Source organism: Chiloscyllium plagiosum, unplaced genomic scaffold (assembly GCF_037043375.1).
Source record: "Chiloscyllium plagiosum isolate Xiang-an unplaced genomic scaffold, Cpla_swu_hap1 HiC_scaffold_23, whole genome shotgun sequence".
NCBI lineage: Eukaryota > Metazoa > Chordata > Chondrichthyes > Orectolobiformes > Hemiscylliidae > Chiloscyllium > Chiloscyllium plagiosum.
The window spans coordinates 57,880,285-57,901,826 of NW_028270161.1; the positions used below are offsets into that span (position 1 = coordinate 57,880,285).

The 21,542-nt window shown below is 42.1% G+C and overlaps 1 protein-coding gene across 10 annotated transcripts in view; it reads right to left on the reverse strand.

Annotated features, from left to right (window-relative positions):
- The window catches only part of nr2c1 (nuclear receptor subfamily 2, group C, member 1), a 126,945-nt gene that overhangs the window by 3,320 nt on the left and 102,083 nt on the right, over window positions 1-21,542 (reverse strand). For all 10 annotated transcript variants that reach the window (XM_087999716.1, XM_087999714.1, XM_087999712.1 and 7 more), the window contains 4 exons: window positions 17,056-17,177; window positions 16,560-16,699; window positions 9,842-9,979; window positions 7,056-7,161 (listed from right to left, as the gene is read on the reverse strand). In XM_087999716.1, the coding sequence (XP_087855842.1) occupies window positions 7,056-7,161; window positions 9,842-9,979; window positions 16,560-16,699; window positions 17,056-17,177 (506 nt within the window). The remainder of the gene's footprint in view (window positions 1-7,055; window positions 7,162-9,841; window positions 9,980-16,559; window positions 16,700-17,055; window positions 17,178-21,542) is intronic.

Consider the following 21,542-nt stretch of genomic DNA (forward strand, 5'->3'; position numbering starts at 1 on the left):
ACATGAAATGTTGTGATGTTCAGGAAAAGAAACAGAAACTTCCTGGAGTTAATTGCTAACTTTATCTGCTTGTGAGATAGTAAATGGGCAAAATAGAGTCACATTGCTTTGATTCAATGAGAAGCTTCTCACAATCTGTGGGACAGCTCAATCGTGCCTGGTTGTTGTTATTTAGACAGTTCCACCACACCTGTCCATCGCAGGAGACCACATGAAAAGGAATGACCAACATAACTTGCTAGCCTGTTATTCCGTTCACTCATGTTAGCCCTAACACTCTATCTATGATATCCACCTAAAAATTACAAATTGAGTTAGCAATTCTATCTTCTGGTGAGAGATCTTCTCTCAAAAAGTTTGGCTCTGATTTTAGGGTTACGCCTCCACACTCTAGATTCCCTCACCAACGTAAAGAAAAATTCTATGTAACGATTTCCTCTAATTCCAGGAGCCGCAATTACTGTTTTATATGCTGTTGCATTGTTTTGGAAATTCAGAGGAAAAAAAAAGTCAAAACAACAGCAGTATTAAAAGGGAGAGGAACAGGCAAAGGAAGCACATGGTGAGGTCAGTGCAGGAGAGAGAGAGAGAGAGAGAGAGAGAGAGAGAAACTGACACAGCAGTGAACCTGCAAAGTTACTGCCTTTGCTGTTTGAATTCATGTATCACGCGACATCGGAGTGCGTTGGGAAAATTAACAAACAGTGAAATTCACAACTAATCTTGAAGGAACCTGTTTGAGAGCAGTCATAGCACAGAAACAGAAGCGAATATTTAAGCGTTGCCTTACAGTAAGTCTGAGGCAGTGAGTAAAGTGGGTTCTTTCTTGCTTATATGTTTTATTGAGTTATGTCTCTTGAGTAAACTTAAAATATAAGCCATAAGTATTAATTTAACCTGGAGCAGTGTTTTGTAGAGGAATAAGACAGTGCTATTTTCTGGGTCTGCAGATTGTGAAGGAGCAAAAATGGCCCTTAGTACAGTGATATGGTCTTCTTGTCGGATGTGGGAGTTTAGGGAGAGTTTACGGGTTACTGAGGGTCATATCCGCAATAAATGCTGTTGGTTGCAAATCCTATCAGATCGAATGGATCCATTGGAGAGACAGTACGAGGCAATGAGGAATTTACAAAAGCAAGGGAAGTGATGGACAGCAGCTATAGGAAGGGAGAAAAATCGCAGATACAGTCACACAGATGGGTTAATTCCACGAAACGTAAGAGAGGTAGGCAGGTAGTCTTCTGTGGCTATCCCCATTCCCAACAAGTACGCTATTTTGGAAAATGTAGGGGGTGATGGATTCTCAGGGAACGTAGCACAAACAGCCAGGTTTCTGGTATTGAGACTGACTGTAATGCAATGAGAGGTACATCGGGTTCCAAGAGATCAATTGTGTTAGGGGACTGTCTAGTCCAAGGTACAGACAGATGTTTCTGTGGCCAGCAGCAAAAAATCAGAATGGTGTGGATTGGCCAGGATCAAGGATGTGTCAGAGAGGGTGCAGAATATTCTCAAGGGGAAGACGGGCCAACAGGAGGTCATTGTACACATTGGAACCAATGATACAGGAAAGGAAAAGGTTGAGATTCTGAAGGGAGATTACAGAGAGTTAGGCAGGAATTTAAAAAGGAGGTCCTTGAGACTGATAATATCTGGATTACTCCCGATGCTACAAACTAGTGAGGGCAGGAACATGAGGATAGAGCAGATGAATGCATAGCTGAGGAGCTGGTGTATGGGAGAAGGATTCACATTTTTGGATCACTGGAATCTCTTCTGGGGTAGAAGTGACCTGTACAAGGACAGATTGCACCTAAATTAGAAGGTGACTAATATACAGCAGGGAGACTTGCTAAAGCTGCTCAGGAGGATTTAAACTAGTAAGGTGGCGGGGTGGGGGGGGGGGGCGGTGGTGGTGGTGGGAGATAGTGAGGAAAGAGATCAATCTGAGACTGGTACAGTTGAGAAAAGAAGCGAGTCCAACAGTCAGGGCAGGCAGGGACAAAGCAGAGAACAAGGGAGGACTGATGAATTAAACTGCATTTATTTCAATGCAAGGGGCCTAACAGGGAAGGCAGATGAACTCAGGGCATGGTTGGGAACATGGGACTGGGATATCATTGCAATTACAGAAACATGCCTCAGGGATGGACAGGACTGGCAGCTTAATGTTCCAGGAAACAAATGCTACAGGAAGGTCAGAAAGGGAGGCAAGAGAGGAGGGGAAAATGGCATTTTTTATAAGGAATAGCATTACAGCTGTACTGAGGGAAGATATTCCCGGAAATACATCCATGGAAGCTATTTGGGTGGAACTGAGAAATAAGAAAGGGATGATCACCTTAGTGGGATTGTGCCGCCGAGTGGGCGGAACGGTGGCACAGTGGTTAGCACTGCTGCCTCACAGCGCCAGAGACCCGGGTTCAATTCCCGCCTCAGGCGACTGACTGTGTGGAGTTTGCACATTCTCCCCGTGACTGCGTGGGTTTCCTCCGGGTGCTCCGGTTTCCTCCCACAGTCCAAAGATGTGCAGGTCAGGTGAATTGGCCATGTTAAATTGCCCGTAGTGTTACGTAAGGGGTAAATGTAGGGATATGGGTGGGTTGCGCTTCGGCGGGTCGGTGTGGACTTGTTGGGCCGAAGGGCCTGTTTCCACACTGTAATGTAATCTAATGTAATCTAATCTAATTACAGACCCCCAAAAGTCAGAGGGGAATTGAGAAACAAATTTGTAAGGAGATCTCAGTTCTCTACAAGAATAATAGGTGGTTATGAGAGGGGATTTTAACTTTCCAAACATAAACTAGGACTACAATAGTGTTAAGGGTTTAGATGGAGAGGAATTTGTTATGTACAAGAAAATTTTCTGATTCAGTACGTGGACAGAAGGTGCAAACTAGAGAAGGTGCAAAACTTGACCTACTCTTGGGAAATAAGGCAGGGCAGGTGACAGGGGTATCAGTGGGGGAGCACTTTGGGGCCAACAACCATAAATCTATTATTTTTAATATAGAGTTGGAAAAAGATTGACCATATCTAAAAGTTGAAGTTCTAAATTGGAGAAAGGCCAATTTTGACTGTATGAGGCAAGAACTTTCAAAAGCTGACTGGGGGCAGATGTTCGCAGGTAAAGGGATGGCTGGTAAATGGGAAGCTTTCAGAAACGAGATAACGAGAATCCAGAGAAAGTATATTCCTGTTACGGTGAAAGGAAAGGCTGGTAGGTATAGGGAATGCTGGATGACTAAAGAAATTGAGGGTTTGGTTAAGAAAAAGAAGGAAGCATATGTCAGGTACAAACAGGATAGATCGAGTGAATCCTTAGACAAGTATAAAGGCAGTAGGAGTATACTTAAGAGAGGGAAATCAGGAGGGCAAAAAGGGGACATGAGATAGCTTTGGCAAATAGAGTTAAGGCGAATCCAAAGGGTTTTTCCAAATACATTAAGGACAAAAGGGTAACTAGGGAGAGAATAGGGCCCCTCAATGATCAACAAGGCGGCCTTTGTATGGTGCCGCAGAAAATGGGGGAAATACTAAATGAGCATTTTGCATCAGTATTTATTGTGGAAAAGGAAATGGAAGATATAGACTGTAGGGAAATAGATGGTGACATCTTGCAAAATATCCATATCACAGAAGAGGAAGTGCTGGATGTCTTGACACACATAAAAGTGGATAAATCCCCAAGACCTGATCAGCTGTACCCTTGAACTCTGTGGGAAGCTAGAGAAGTGATTGCCGGGCCTCTTTCTGAGATACTTGTATCATCGATAGTCACAGGTGAGGCACTGGAAGATTGGATGTTGGCTAACGTGGTGCTACTGTTTAAGAAGGGTGGTAAGGACAAGCCAGGGAACTATAGACAAGTGAGCCTGACGTCGATGGTGGGCAAGTTGTTGGAGGGAATCCTGGGGCCAGTATGTATGTGTATTTGGAAAGGTCAGGACAGATTAGGGATAGTTAACATGACTTTGTGCGTGGGAAATCATGTCTCACAAACTTGACTGAGTTTTTTGAAGAAGTAACAAAGAGGATTGATGAGGGCAGAGCGGTAGATGTGATCATATGGACATCAGTAAGACCTTTGACAAGGTTCCCCATGGGAGACTGGTTTGCAAGGTTAGATCTCACGGAATACAGGGGGAACTAGCCATTTGGATACAGAACTGGCTCAAGGGTAGAAGAGAGAGGGTGGTCGTTGTTGTTCAGACTGGAGGCCTGTGACCAGTGCAGTGTCACAAGGATCGGTGCTGGGTCCACTATTTTTCATCATTTATACAAATGATTTGGATGTGAGATTAAGAGGTATAGTTAGTAAGTTTGCAGATGACACCAAAATTGAAGGTGCAGTGGATAGCGAAGAAGGTTACCTCTGATTGCAATGGGATCTTGATCAGATGGGCCAACGGGCTGAGAGGTGGCAGGTGGAGATTAATTCAGATAAATGTGAGGTGCTGCATTTTGGGAAAGGAAATGTTAGCAGGACTTATACACTTAATGGTACGATCTTAGGGAGTGCTGCTGAACAAAGAGACCTTGGAGTGCAGGTTCATAGCTCCTTGAAAGTGGAGTCGCAGGTAGATAGGATAGTGAAGAAGGCGGTTGGTATGCTTTCCTTTATTGGTCAGAGTATTGAATTCAGGAGTTGGGCAGTCATGTTGTGGCTGTACAGGACATTGGTTAGGCCACTGTTGGAATATTGCATGCAATTCTGGTCTCCTTCCTATCGGAAGGATGTTGTGAAACTTGAAAGGGTTCAGAAAAGATTTACAAAGATGTTGCCTGGGTTGGAAGATTTGAGCTATAGGGAGAGGCTGAATGGGCTGGGGCTGTTTTCCCTGGAGTGTCGGAGGCTGAGGGGTGACCTTATAGAGGTTTATAAAATAATGAGGGGCAGGGATAGGATAAATAGTCCAGAACTAGAGGGCATAGGTTTAGAGTGAGAGGAGAAAGATATAGAAGACACCTAAGGGGCAACGTTTTCACTCAAAGGGTGGTAAGTATATGGAATGAGCTGCCAAAGGAAGTGGTGGAGCCTAGGACAATTGAAACATTTAAAAGGCATCTCGATGGGTAAATGAATAGGGAGGGTTTGGAAGGATATGGGCCAGGTGCTGGCTGGTGGGACTAGATTGGGTTGGGCTATCTGATCGGCATGGACGGGTTGGACCAAAGGGTCTGTTTCCATGCTGGGCATCTCTATGACTCTATGACCCCACTGAACATTTGAAAAAATTTCAATAAAATGTAAACTAGTTTCAATATAGGAATTCAGAAAAAAATTCTTTAGTCAGACAGCAGTTAGAATTTGCTGTCACATGGCATAGAGGAATCCGATAGCAGAAATGCATTTATGGGTAGATACACACGAGAGAAGTAGTAACAGAAGTTTCTGCTGAAGAAGAGGGGTGGGAGCCGGCTTGTGTGCTGGATTAAAACAACCACAGTGCAGCTAGGCCAAATGACCTGCTTCAGTCCTCCACATAATACAAAATCACCCATCACCCTCTATACTCCAGGTATACACTCTCTCCTCAGAATTTAACCATGAGGCGTACAGTAACATTCTGGAAAACGTGTGTAGTGTCTTCAAGACCAACGTATCATGAGGTGCAGTGTCCTGAAAATACATGATACTCCAGCAGTTGTTTGACCAATGTTATGAAATCTTTCTCCCCACTTGTTTCTAGCCATCATGTTAAGGCTGAACATTCCAATAACCTTCTTGATTTTTTTAAACCTGATTATAACTTCTTGTTAATTTATGCACGCAGACCCCTTCATCTCTTTGGACCTCCAACATTCCTGGTTTGCAGCATTTAAAATAGATAGAATCATAGAGATGTACAGCACAGAAACAGACTCTTTCGTCCATCTCGTCCATGCTGACCAGATATCCCAACCCAGTCTAGTCTCACCAGCCAGCACCCAGCCCATATCCCTCCAAACACTTCCTATTCATATACCCATCCAGATGCCTTTTAAATGTTGCAATGGTACTAGCCTCCACCACTTCCTCTGACAGCTCATTCCATACACGTACCACCCTCTGCGTGATAAAGTTGGCCCTTAGGTCTCTTTTACATCTTTCTCCTCTCACCCTAAACCTATGCCCTCTAGCTTTGGACTCCCCCACCCCAGAGAAGAGACTTTGTCTATTTATCCTATCCACGTACCCCTCATGATTTTATAAACCTCTGTAAGGCCACCTGTCAGCCTCCGACGCTCCAGGAAAAGCAGCCCTAGCCCATTTAAGCTCTCCCTACAGCTCAAATCCTCCAATCCTGGCAACATCCTTATAAATCTTTTCTGAACTCTTTCAAGTTTCACAACGTCCTTTCGATAGGAAGGAGAGTAGAACTGCATGCAATATTCCAAAAAGTGGCCTAACCAATGTTCCTGTACAGCCCCAGATCTATGATGTTTTGGTCCAATTCAATTAATTTGCCACAGCTTTGTCCACTCATTTAAACTACCAGTGTCTCTTAAGTTATTTACTATGCTGCCAATCTTTATGTCATCAGCAAACCTGGATATATGATTGTCTATTGCATTATCTAAGTCTTGGATTACTATAGTACACAGCCAAGGTACCAAAACAAATCAACAGGTGGGGTGGAGGAATTGTGTTCAAGATGATCTCCCATGGTTCCTTCAAGAGCAACTACTAAAGTCTAAAATTAGTCAGAACTTAGATGATGCACATTACAGAAGGGTTCTGAAACAGTCTCAGACCTGCATATTTGGATTAGTCTAAAGCTGATTTCAGGCACAACCAATGACACCTAAAAATAATGAGAACTGATTTGACAACACAGATTAGATACAAGACCTTCCACTCAGAATCTGTTTTTTACTGCACCCATTTAAAATACCCCAAAAGGCAAAATGTGCTTCTATTTTTAACCTAGTGTACCTAAGTAACTTTGCTGCATCTGACTCTCACCAAGTGTCAGGGCGTCAGCTTGTAGAATATGAGTTTCATTCTAAGCCTGCAATGTGTCCAAGTAGAGGTGTTGCATTGAAAACTACAGAAAGTTATTCCATCATACCTGTAAGAATCATCTGGATAGGCTTTTGCTTCATAATCCTGAAGTTCCATATATGCCTTCTCCTGAAATTTATCAATCTGTGCCGCATTAATTAGGCCTGGATGATCTATGGAAAACAAAATAATTCTTCTTAAAATGCTGCACAGATTTAGTTCATAGCCTTAAACACTTTATTTTTATTGCTTAAAAGTTAATGTAATAAATCGCCAACATAATCCCATCTCCTGACCCAAGACAGGAGGATACAATTCTATAAATTAAGGGCTCTCAACCTGTAGTCCCATGGAACTCTACAAGTAAATACAGGATATGAGCTCTCATTTGTAAATGGATAGCCCAATTGACAGGTCACTGACTGATAACTCAGTGACTTGTCTCTCCTCAGTGCAAGAGGGGTGTCTTTTGTCTTTTAAAAAAAGAAAACCTGATGGTGATATTTCTCCAATTACCAGAAGAATCTTCAGTAAAGCTATTCTGATTGACCCCATTTCCAAAACATGAACCTTGTCCTGTTCTCTAATTCTATATTTACTGTTCCCTAGGCATTTATCCACTGTTTCTTTAAAAAGAGGGAAAAGATGGATTTGTTGTATTTCCTGTAAAATTTGATTTAAAATGCTTTTTAAACAAATGCCTGTCGGGAGTCAGGATCAATGGTCTTGTCAGCCTCCTCAACAAAGACGGTTGTCCAGGTTTTCATATTTGAGCCAGTCTGGAAGCTTGTCTTTGTAAAGCTGTCTGATTTACAGTAAACAAGACACTCCTTAATTGTTTAGGCCAATGTTCTTTACTAATTGTCCTGTCAGAAGAGACTCTCTGCCAGCACTGAGATCTGAGATGCAGCCGAATAAGGGTGGACCACACACACAGTCTTCAGAGTTTTATAGAAATTCCTCACGTTGTGCTGTTCAGTATAGACTTGAAGTGTCCAGCAAGTTTGGTATACCTTGCATGTTAGACAACTTCCATTGCAGGTTCTCACTGCTCTTCTGGAGTGATTTCTTAACAGAATTTGCACCCTTATTTCCCAGCTATATTGCACATACTGCACTTTCCTCCTGTAGCAGTTTGTTAATTTGATAACAGGGTTTTCATTCTCGGTGGTTGGTTTACTGTGTCCCCAGGAAATTGGCAGCACACCATCTCATGCTGGATAGTCAGCTCTTACCATTGCATTGAAGTTCTCTGCCACAAATTAACTTGTCTCCTGTTCAGTATTTGAAATATCTTGCTCTAGATTGTCATAGAATATCTCACTGATATTAACAGAAATAGTCATTGCTGCATACACTATTTTCACATACTTGCTTGTAAGTCATGAAGTGATTATTCAGCCGCCCCCTCCCTTTTACACTTAAATAAAATACAAGTTAGAGTTTAGGCTATCTTCGTTATATATTTTGAGGGGGTTTGGTCTCATCCATAACAAAGTTAAGGAAAAATAATATATATTTGTAGATTTAATTTTTATACAGATAAAAAGACTTATATTACAGGAGTCCACTGAATTTTTATAAAACAGGGAGGATCCTCAGAAGCAAAAAAAGATAGAGTATCCCTAGTATAAATGACAGAGAAATGCATACTGGTGGAACTGGCATTTGTAAGTAGTTATGGACAATGAAGAACAAGGATAATGGAGGGGCAATGTGATGAAGTAGTTTACCAAAAACAGTGAAATGTGCATATCAACCTTTCCATGGAGATACGCTGATCAAGTCATCATGTGTACTTGAAGGTCTGAACTGTGGCTACAAATTTGGAAAACTAACCCTTGTAAAATCACCTGCAAAAGTAATTTTATGAAAATGTACAATGGATCAGTAAATCTTTAAACTCCTTCCTATGAAGTGATTGAAATAATTTTCTGTCAGATCACAAACTCCAAAGAGAAATAAATAATTGCAAATTTTGGAAACATATATAAAACTTTACCATTAATTTCATTTTTTTCCCCAATTTACTTTTAAAATATATAGAACAAGCTTCTATTTTGGTTTCTTTTTGTTCCTCCAAAAGTACCACTCCCCAAAAGGCACAAGAATAGTTGAGGAGAATTTTCTTTGGATTTAAAGTACACTGCCTCAGGTCAATAACGTTCATAAACAAAGTGAAAAAATATTGGAACAAAAAGTCTATAGAAAAGGCAGAGACATGGGACTAAATAAACAGCTTTTTCAGAGATTCAGCACAAATCCAATGGGCTGAATTGATGCCCTCTGCTCTGTAAAAAGTTTACAACTCGAAATTAAAGTAGTTTTTAAGCTTCTTATTTAGTCACGCTGCTTTTATGTACTCTAGTTGAGATTGAGATGCTGGAAAAGCACAGCAGCTCAGGCAGCATCTGAGGAGCAGGACAATTAACGTTTCAGGCATAAGCCCTTCATCAGGAATGAGGCTTGGGGGCAAGGGGCTGAGAGATAAATTGGGGGTTGGGGGGCAGCTGGGAATGTGATAGGTAGATGAAGGTGTGGGTGGAAGTGATAGGTTGAAGGGGCTCCACCCTCGCCTCCGACCGATATCACTTCCACCCGCACCTTCATCTACCTATCACATTCCCAGCTGCCCTCCCCCCAGGCCCAGGCCCAGTCCAAGCCCTCCTCCCATTTATCTCTCTGCCCCCCAGCCCACAAGCTTCATTCCTGATGAAGGGCTTATGCCTAAAACATCGATTCTCCTGCTCTTCGGATGCTGCCTTTTCCAGCACCACACGCTCAACTCTGATCTCCAGCATCTGCAGTCCTCACTTTCTCCTAGTTGATTTTATACATTCTAGTTTTACTCACCTGGACTAAAGAGAACAATTGCCTTGAGATAGGCATATTCATATCCATCCAGAGATAGTTTAACCATGCTGTTACAGAACTCCTGCAGTTTCCAGATGTGTTCCATCACCACTTTCACACGGTCTGCTGACAATTTATCTATTCATTAAAACATGATGCAACAAACGATAATCTATCAGCATGACACATTCTTATGCTGAACTGAAAGGAGAACAAAAAACCTCACTGGAAAATGGAAGTGATCATATAATCTTACCATTGCCCATCCTACCATGGCTCAGTTTCAACATTGCCCCTAATGCTTTTATAAATGGGATGCATTAATTCCTCCTATGACCTGCTCCACCATTCTCCTCAGACTTTCACAGTCTCCCCTAGTTCAGAATGGGGAGCTTTCAGTCCTGGAAATTATAGACATGCGCCTAAGATTTACGGTATGTTAATCCACTGTGATACCACTAAATAAGTACAAATGATCCAATACTAACCTGCAAGATCTGGAGTACGGTGAACAGTAAGATTTTATTTCACTGGAGACAGTTCAGTGAATGATCTCTGGAATGGGGGGATTGTCTTACGAGCAAAGGTTAAACAGGTTGGATTTGACGCACTGGAGTTTAGAAGAATAAGAGGTGATCTCATTGAAATATATTAGATTCTTAAGGGGCTTGACAGGGTAAATGCTAAGAGAAGGTTTCCCCTCATCAGAGCCTAGGATTAGCAGGTTTAGTCTCAGAATTAAGGGGTGTTAATTTAAGCCCAAGATGAGGAAGAATTTCTTCTCTCAGATCATTGTGTGTCTTTGGAACAACTTGTCACAGTGAACTATGGAGGTAGCATCCATGTATATATAAGGCAGAGATAGACTGATTCTTGATCATTGCAAGTTTTGAGAAGATTTGTAGCTCAGGTTGAGGTTTTGGATGTAGTTTTGCTCACTGAGCTGAAAGTTTCATTTCCAGACGTTTCGTTACCTTACTAGGTAACATCTTCAGTGGAACTCATGTGAAGCAATTCTGAAAATCCCTGCTTTCTATTTATATGTTTGGTTTTCTTTGGGTTGGTGATGTCATTTCCTGTGGTGATATTATTTCCTGAGAAATCACTTCCTGTTCCTTTTCTCAGGGGGTGGTAGATGGGGTCTAACTCGAGTTAGACCCCATCTACCATCCCCTGAGAAAAGGAACAGGAAGTGACTTCACCACAGGAAATAACATCACCAACCCAAAGATATCAAAAAATATAAATAGAAAGCAGGGATTTTCAGCATTGTTTTGCATGAGTTCCACTGAAGATGTTACCTAGTAAGGTAACGAAACGTCTGGAAATGAACCTTTCAGCTCAGTGAGCAAACCTACATCTAAGATTCTTGATCAGTCAGGGAATCATGGTTTATGAGGAAAGGGCAGGAAAATAGGTGTGAGGAATGTCAGGTCAGCCATGATCCTATGGAGTGGCAGAGCAGGCTCAAGAGGCTGTTGTAGCCTACACCTGTTCCTATTTCTTATGGTCTTATAGTCTAAGTTGAGACAATTAATCAACCAAAAGCCAACTTATTCAAATGGAGAAATATGGATAAGTGCACACTAATTCACGTAATTTCATAGGAAGTTCAGTAGTTTCCCCACGACCAATTAATTTATGATGGATACAATAACTCATTGGCTACTAGAGTAGTAGCCCCACAGTTGTGTTTTCAAACTCCTGCCTGGCAAGTTGTGATTTTGAAATCTTTACAATTTGGGCTTGGGACAAGACAACTAAACATGAACACTTTCAACTGCATTGAAAATCCAATTAGTTCATTGATGACTTTTACTAATCAGAACTCGCCACACTCATCTGTTCTGTCCTTGGAGTAATTTAACTTATGGTTGACCTTAATACCTCTCTTCAGGTTTCCCAGTGCTACACTGACACTGAATTAGATGAATGAGATGACCTCCGGATCCCAGACTTCTAACATTATGATGTGACTAATTTGAAGTTTAGTGTCTAACGAGAAGGGTTCACACCTTTGGACCATTGGAATCTCTTCTGGGGTAGAAGCGATCTGCACAAGGACGGAGTGCACCTGAAGGGGGCTAATATACAGGCGGGGAGATTTGCTCGAGCTGCTCGGGAGAATTTAAACTAATAAAGGTGGAGGCCGGGAGATAGTGAGCAAAGAGATCAGTCTGAGACTGGTACAGTTGGGAAAAGGTGCAAGTCAAACAGTCAGGGTAGGCAGGATCAAAGTAGCGAATGAGGTAGGACTGATAAATTAAACAGCGTTTATTTCAATGCAAGAGGTCTAACAGGGAAGGTAGATGAACTCAGGACACAGTTAGGAACATAGGACATAGAACATTACAGCGCAGAACAGGCCCTTTAGCCCTCGATGTTGTGTCAACCTGTGGAACCAATCTGAAGCCCATCTAACCTACAGTATTCCATCACCATCCGTTTATCCAATGACCATTTAAGTGCCCTTAAAGTTGGCAAAACCACTACTGTTGCAGGAAGGTTGTTCCACACCCTTACTACTCTCTGAGTAAAGAAACTACCTCTGACATCTGTCCTATACCTATGTCCCCTCATGCTAGCTATCACCATCTGAGGAAAAAGGCTCTCACTGTCTACCCTATCTAGCCCTCTGATTATCTTATATGTCTCAATTAAGTAATCTCTCAACTTTCTTCTCTCTAACAAAAACAGCCTCATGTCCCTCAGCCTTTCCTCATAAGACCTTCCCTCCATACCAGGCAACATCCTAGTAAATCACCTCTGAACCATTTTCCAAATCTTCCACATCCTTCCTACAATGCGGTGACCAGAACTGTATGCAATTCTCCAAGTATGGCCACACCAGAGTTTTGTACAGCTGCAACATGACCTCATGGCTCCGAACTCAAACCCTCTACCAATAAAAGCTAACACACCGTATACCTTCTTAAAAACCCTATTAACCTGGGTGACAACTTCCAGGGATCTATGTACATGGACACCTAGATCTCCCTGGAATCTACACTACCAAGAATCCTACCATGAGCCCAGTACTCTTCATTCCTGTTGCTCCTTCCAAAGTGAATCACCTCACTTTTCTGCATTAAACTCCATTTGCCACCTCAGCCATTGCAATTACAGACATGTGGCTCATGGATGGACAGAACTGGCAGCTTAATGTTCCAGGATACAAATGCTACAGGAAGGATAGAAAGGGAGCGAGAGAGGAGGGGGAGTGGTGTGTTTGATTAGGGACAACTTTACTGGTGTACTTAGGGAGGATATTGCTGGGAATACGTCCAGGGAAGTTATTTGGCTGGAATTGAGAAATAAGAAATGGATGATCACCTTATTGGGATTGTATTATAGACCTGAAAATGTGTTGCTGGAAAAGCGCAGCAGGTCAGGCAGCATCCAAGGAACAGGAGAATCGACGTTTCGGGCATAAGCCCTTCTTCAGGAAGCCTCCTGAAGAAGGGCTTATGCCCAAAATGTCGATTCTCCTGTTCCTTGGATGCTGCCTGACCTGCTGCGCTTTTCCAGCAACACATTTTCAGCTTTGATCTCCAGCATCTGCAGCCCTCAGTTTCTCTTAAACATTATATTATAGACCCCCCAGTAGTCAGTGGGAAATTGAGAAACAAATTTTGAAGGAGATCTCCATTATCTGTAAGAATAATAAGGTAGTTATGGTAGGGGATTTTAACTTTCTAAACATAGACAGGGACTATCCATAGTGTTAAAGGTTTAGATGGAGAAGAATTTGTAAAGGGTATGCAAGAAACATTCAGTATGTGGATGTACTTACTAGAGAAGGTGCAAAGCTTGACTTGCTCTTGGGAAATAAGGCAGGGCAAGTGATGGGTGTCAGTGGGGAGCACTTTGAGGCCAGCGACTATAATTCTACTGGTTTTAAAACAGTGATGAAAAATGATAGACAAGATCTAAAAGTTGAAGTTCTAAATTGGAGAAAGGCCAACTGGGGGCTGATATTCGCAGGTAAAGGGACAGCTGGAAAATGGGAAGCCTTTAAAAATGAGATAATGAGAATCCAGAGACAGTATGTTCCTGTTAGGGTCAAAGGCAAAGCTGGTAGATGCAGGGAATGCTGGATGACTAAAGAAATTGAGGTTTTGGTTAAGAAAAAGAAGGAAGCAGATGTCAGGTATAGACAGGAGAGATCAAGTGAATCCTTAGAACAGTAAAAAGGCAGTAGGAGTGTACTTAAGGACGAAATCAGGAGGGCAAAAAGGGAATATGAGACAGGTTTGACAAATCGGATGAAGGAGAATTCAAACGGATTTTATAAATACATTAAGAATAAAAGAGTAACTAAGGAGAGAAGAGGACCACTGAAAGATCAGCAAGGTACCTATATGTGGAACCGCAGGAGATGGGGGAAGATACTAAATGAGTATTTTGCATCACTGTTTATTGTGGAGAAGGACATGGAAGATTTAGAATGTGGGGAAATAGATGGTGACATCTTGAAAAATGTTCATATTAAAAAGGAGGATGTCTTAAAATGCATAAAAAAGGTTAAATCCCCATGATCTGATCAGGTGTATCCTAGAACTCTGTGGGAAGCTAGGAAAGTGATTGCTGGGCTCCTTGCTGAGATATTTGTATCACTGAGAGTCACAGGCGAGGTGTTGGAAGGAGGTTGGCTAATGTGGTGCCACTGTTTAGGAAAGGTAGTAAGGAAAAGCCAAGGAACTACAGACTGGTGGGCCTTACATCAGTTGGCAAATTGTTGGAGGGAATCCTGAAGGACAGGAGTTACATGTATTTGGAGAGGCAAGGACTGATTATGGATAGTCAACATGGCTTTGTGTGTGAGAAATCATGTCTCAGTAACTTGACTGAGTTTTTTTGAAGAAGTAATCATCAAGAGGATTGATGAGAGAAGAGCAGTAGACATGATCTATATGGATTTCAGTAAGGCGTTCGACAAGGTGCCTGATGGCAGACTGGTTAGCAAGGTGAGATCACATGGAATAAAGGGAGAACTAGCCATTTGCATACAGAACTGGCTCGAAGGTAGAGGACAGAGGGGTGGTGGCGGAGTGTTGCTTTTCAGACTGGAGGCTTGTGACCAGTGGTGTGCCACAAGGATTGGTGCTGGGTCCATTGTTTTTTGTCATTTATATAAATGTAGGAGGTATACTTATTAAGCTTGCAGATGACACCAAAATTGGGGGTGTAGTGGATAGCGAAGAAGGTTACCTCAGAGTACAACAGGATCTTGATCAGATGGGCTAATGGGCTGAGGATGGCAGATGGAGCTTAATTTAGATAAATGTGAGGTACTGCAATTTGGAAAAGCAAATCAGGGCACTTATTGGTAAGGTCCTGGGGAGTGTTGCTGAACAAAGAGAACTTAGAGTGCAGGTTCATAGTTCCACGAAAGTGGAGTTGCAGATCGATGGGATAGTGAGGAACACATTTGGTTCCTTTATTGGTCACAGCATTGAGTATAGGAGTTGAGAGGTCATGTTGCAGCTGCATAGGACATTGGCACGGCCACTTTGAGAATATCTTGTGCAATTCTCGACTCTCTCCTGTTGGAAGGATGCTTGAAACTTGAAGGGGTTCAAAAAAGATTTACAAGGATGTTGCCAGGCTGAAGGGTTTGAGCAATAGGGAGAGGCTGAATAAGCTGGGACTATTTTCCCTGGAGCTTTGGAGGCTGAGGGGTGATCTTATAGAAATTTATAAAATCATGAGGGGCACGGATAGTGTAAATGGAGTGCCTGAAGCCCAAAGGGAAATGTATGGCCACAATCTTGCAGTTATTCTTATATATATTCCATTAATTCGCCCACAACAGACATTCTAACTTGTACCAAGTCTCTTTCATCCACCACCCTTCTGATTACTAACCTACATTGACTATAGATTCAGCAATGCCTCAATTTCAAACTTTCATTCGCGTTTTTAAATCCTTCCACAGTCATAGCCATCCCTATCCCTGTATCATCCTCTAAGAATTCTGTACTTATTCAATTCTGGTGATTTTTAATTGCTTAATTTTTATCAATCCACCCACTGGCAGTCATGCCTTAATCATTCCTTAAGCATAAGATCCAGAATTCCTTTCTGAAGTCTTTTTATCTTCCCTTCCTTCCTTAAGAGCTCTTTAAAATCTAGCTCTTTACTTCAGTTTTTTGGTCCTTGATCCTATCTCATTTATTGGTGTTAAATTTTTATCTTTACACATTTTATTTGATGTTCATTTCTACTTAGATCTCAGCACTTTATTCTCATGCTACACTGTGAATATCAATATAAGGTGTCAATGTCAAAAGTGTCTGTGAAATGTCAATACAAGAGTGTGATTTCCTTATTCTCAATTGCAAAATCAGAATCCCACATTAACCACAATCTCCTGTTTTCTTTAAATAGCTTTGTTATAAAAAATAACTTTATGTCTTGCCTTAGATATCTTTTGCAAATTTATGGTTGTTTGACTTTCGTGGTTTTCTCTACTTTCTTTTAATGCCTTTTCAGTTTTTTGCACCTGTCTGAATTTAAGTTTTGGTTATTCTGTTTAATTCTCTTCAATAAAAATCCAGTGTTCTCTTCCCCCTTTATTAGTATAACGTACAGCCATCGGAGCGCACACGTGCTCTTTTAATTCATGTTATTTCTCTTCAGTGATGCATTAAATGAAGTACCTAAACTATGCTACCACATACTCAAATCAAGCTTTGAAGAATATTTTTCTACATACCTTGCTGGAGACTTGTTTGCAGATGGTTAACGATTGCTGTGAGTATGGTTGATAAATTCATCACTTGGGAACACTGGGCAAGACCGAGTGTAAAGAGTTCATTCCAACAAGCACGTACCAAAGCTGTATTATTGTCTGGCCTGTGGAAAAGATATAAATGATGTAGAATTCTTAAACCTAAAATGAAGAAGGAACAAAGAACTAAAACCTCTTCATAAATTAAGTACTGATGAATTTCTACAGTATATAATAAATAGATTCATACTATGAGCTCTTTGAGTAAATGTAGGACTGATCTTTACAGATCAGAAAACCTTGCTTTGACACTTACATTCATCATTGCACCCGGCCTCCTAGGATACTGTCTTGGCACCTCTTCAGGGTTCTACCTCTAAAAGCCTATTTAACCCTTAAAAAGTGCCTGTTCCTTACTGCCCCATTAGAAGCAATTTTCCCCAAGCCAGAACGCCAAGTAGTGGTCAAATAAAGCACTAACCCAAGAGCTTGGAAGGCTGGAATCGACCTTGCCCAATGCATGGAGAGGAAGAGTAATCTTGATGCAGATTCACAGATATAGTGCACATTCAGGTATTCTGGCATAGGTGATGGCATAGTTAGCTGCAGGTGAAAAAACAAGTACTTATTAATATCAAGGTAACTCTTCGCCAGTCAGAAAAGCTTCCTTGCTGAGTCGAAAAATTTCTGTTTTTAGTTAGTGATACAATCGTGTTATCCCTTAAGGTTGTCCTTCCTATATTTAATTTACTCAAAGATTTAGATCACTTCAACAGGTGTTTAAATCAATACAACATTTGTTATATCTCGATATGACAATATTTTCTTGTTATGCAGTTTTCTTTCCCAAGGTACTACATAAGCTGACACAAGTACTAAACATAACAGACAAGGATATATGTTTCAGGATTTTTAACTTATTATTTGTTAAAATGAGAGTGCTATTGGTTAGGCTAGCATTGGTGACATATGCATAATTGTCTATGACAGGTGGTTGTGAGCTACATTAGACATTGGAGCAGAAAATAGGCCATTTAGCCCACCGAGTCTGCTCCACCATTCAATCATGGCCGATAAGTTTTTCAACCCCATTCTCCTGCTTTCTCCCCATAACTCCTGATCCCCTTGACAATCAAGAATGTATCTATCTTCATCTTAAATATACTCAATGATGTGGCCTCCATAACCTTCTGTAGCAACGAATTCCAATACATTCACCAATACCTAGCTGAAGAAGTTTCTTCTTATCTCCATTTTAAAAGGTCTTCCCTTTACACTCAGGCTGTGCCCTCCAGTCTCTCCCACCAATGGAAACACCTTCCCAACATCCACTCTGTCTAGGCCATCCAGTATTCTTTAAGTTTTCAATTAGAGCCCCCCCACCCCCAAAACTCTATCGCGTATAGACCCAGAGTCTTCCTCATTTGTTAAGATTTTCACTCCTGGGACCATTTTTGTGAATCTTCTCTGAACACCTTCACGGGACAGTACATCCATCCTTCCTGAGTTATCGGGCCCAAAACTGCGCACAATACTCCAAATGTGTTCTGACCAGAGCCTTCTACAGCCTTAGAAGTACATCCCTGCTTTTAGATTCAAGTCCTCTCAAGATAAATGTCAACATTGCATTTGCCTTCCTAACTACTGACTTGACCTGCAAGTTTACCTTGAGAGAATTCTGGACAAGAACTCCACAGTGTCTTCGCACTTCAGACTTCTGAATTTTCTCCCCATTTAGAAAATAGTCCACGCTTCTTTTCTTCTTACCAAAGTGGATGACCTCACACTTTCCCACGTTGCACTGCATCTGCCACTTCTTTATTCACTCTCCTAACCTGTCCAAATCCTTCTGCAGTCTCCCTGCCTCCTCAATATTACCTGTCCCTCTACCTATCTTTGTATCGTCTGCAAACCTAGCCAGAATGCCCTCAGTTCCTTCATCTAGATCATTAATGTATAAAATAAAAAGTTATGGTCCACACACTGAGCCTTGCAGAACATCACTTGGCTGTCAACCTGAGAAAGACCCTTTTATCCCCATTCTCTGCTTTCTGGCAGACAGCCAATCTTTGATCCACACTAGCATCTCACCTCTAACACTATGGACCCTTATCTTACTAGCAGCCTCCTGTGCAGCATCTTGTCAAAGGCCTTCTTGAAGTCCAGGTAGATAACACACATTGGGTCTCCTTGGTCTAACCGGTTTGTTACTTTTTTTTTTAAGATTACTTACAGTGTGGAAACAGGCCCTTTGGCCCAACAAGTCCACACCGCCCCGCCAAAGCGCAACCCACCCATGCCCCTACATTTACCCCTTACCTAACACTACGGGCAATTTAGCATGGCCAATTCACCTGACCCGCACATCTTTGGACTGTGGGAGGAAACCGGAGCACCCGGAGGAAACCCACGCAGACACGGGGAGAACGTGCAAACTCCACGCAGTCAGTCGCCTGAGGCGGGAATTGAACCCGGGTCTCTGGCGCTGCGAGGCAGCAGTGCTAACCACTGTGCCACCGTGCCGCCCTTCCTCAAAGAATTCTAGCAGATTTGTCAGGCATGACCTCCCCTTGATAAAACCATGCTGACTTTGCCCTATTTTACCATACACTTGTAAGTATTCAGAAATCTCATCCTCCACAATGGACTCCAAAACCTTACCCATGATCAAGCTTAGGCTAATTGGCCTGTAGTTTTCCATCTTTAACTTTACTCCCTTTTTAAACAGGGGTGTCACATTAATGATTTTCCAGTCCTCTGCGACCCTCCCTGACTCCAGCGATTCCTGAAAGATCATAACTAACACCTCCACTATCTCTTCAGCTAAGTCCTTTAGAACTCTGGGGTGTAGTCCATCTGGTCCAGGTGATTTATCCACCTTAAGGCCATTCAAGTTTTCTAGCATTTTCTCCTTGGTGACAGCCACATACTCAACTCTGTCCCCTCACCTGCTTGAATTTTTGGGATATTACTCAGGTCTTCCATTATGAAGGCTGATGTTAAGTTATTATTTAGTAAGAGTCATAGAGATGTACAGCGCAGAAACAGATCCTTCAGTCCAACTTGTCCATACCGACCAGATACCCCAACCCAATCAAGTGTCACCCGGCCCATATCCCTCCAACCCTTCCAATCTAGATGCCTCTTAAATGTTGCAATTGTACCAGCCTCCACCACTTCCTCTGGCAGTTCATTCCATACACGTAGCACCCTCTGTGTGAAAATGTTGCCCCTGAGGTCTCTTTTCTATCTTTTCCCTCCCACCCTATGCCCTCTAGAGTTCTAGACTCCCCCACCCCAGGAAAAGACCTTGTCTATTTATCCTATCCAGGCCCCTCATGATTTTATAAACCTTTATAAGGTCACCCCTCAGCCTCAGACGCTCCAGGAAAAACAGCCCAAGCTTATTCAACATCTCCCTATAGCTCAAATCCTCCAAACCTGGCAACATCCTTGTAAATCTTTTCTGAGCCCTTTCAAGTTTCACAACATCCTTCCGATAGGAAGGAGACCAAAATTGCATACAATATTCCAAAAGTGACCTAACCAATGTCCTGCACAGCTGCAACATGATCTCCCAATTCCTGTACTCTATACTCTGACCAATAAAGAAAGCATGCCAAACGCCGCCTTCACTATCCCATCTACCTGCGACTCTACTTTCAAGGAACTACAAACCTGCACTCCAAGGTCTCTTTGTTCAGCAACATTCCCTAGGACCTTACCATTAAGTGTATAAGTCCTGCTAAGATTTGCTTTCCCAAAACGCAGCTCCTTGTATTTAGCTAAATTAAACTCTATCTGCCACTCCTCAGCTCATTGGCCCATCTGATCAAGATCCCATTGTAATCCGAGGTAACCTTCTTCACTGTCCACTACACCACCAATTTTGATGTCATCTGCAAACTTACTAACTGTACCTCTTGTGCTCACATCCAAATTATTTATGCAAATGACAAAAAGTAGTGGACTCAGCACCAATCCTTGTGGCACTCCACTGATCACAGGCCTCCAATCTGAAAAACAACCCTCTGTCTTCTACCCTTGAGCCAGTTCTGTATCCAAACGGCTAGTTCTCTGTAATCCATGAGACCTAACCTTGCTAACCAGTCACAAATAGGGAACTTTTTCGAACACCTTCCTGAAGTCCACATAGATCATGTCTACCGCTCTGCCCTCATCAATCCTCTTTGTTACTTCTTCATAAAACTCAATCAAGTTTGTGAGAAATGATTTCCCATGAATAAAGCCATGTTGATGAACCCTAATCAGTTCTTGCCTTTCCAAATACATGTACGTCCTGTCCCTCAGGATTCCCTCCAACATCCGACTCTTGTGTTTATTGTTCCCTGACTTGTCCTTACCACCTTTCTTGAACAGTGGCAGATTAGCCAACTGCCAGTCTTCTGGCACCTCACCTGTGACTATCGTTGATACAAATATCTCAGCAATAAGCTCAGCAATCACTTCCCCAGCTTCCCACAGAGTTCTAGTGTACGCCTGATCAGGTCCTGGAAATTTATCCACTTTTATGCATTTCAAGACATCCAGCACTTCCTCCTCTGTAAGATGGACATTTTTCAAGATGTCATCATCTATTTCCCTACATTCTATACTTTCCATGCCCTTCCCCACAGTAAACACTGATGCAAAATACTCGTTTAGTATCTCCCCCATCTCCACACAAAGGCTGCCTTGCTGATCTTTGAGGGTGGAAGTGGGTACTGCAGATGCTGGAGATTAGAGTGATGATTAGAATGGTGCAGGAAAAGCACAGCACGTCAGACAGAATCCGAAGAGCAGGAAAATAAGACATTTAGGGCAAAAGCCCTTCATCAGGAATGAGAGCTTTTGCCTGAAACATCGATTTTCCTGCTCCTTGTTTGCTGCCTGACCTGCTGTGCTTTTCCAGCACTACTCTAATCTTGATGTTTGAGGGTCCCTAGTCTCTCCCTAGTTACCCTTTTG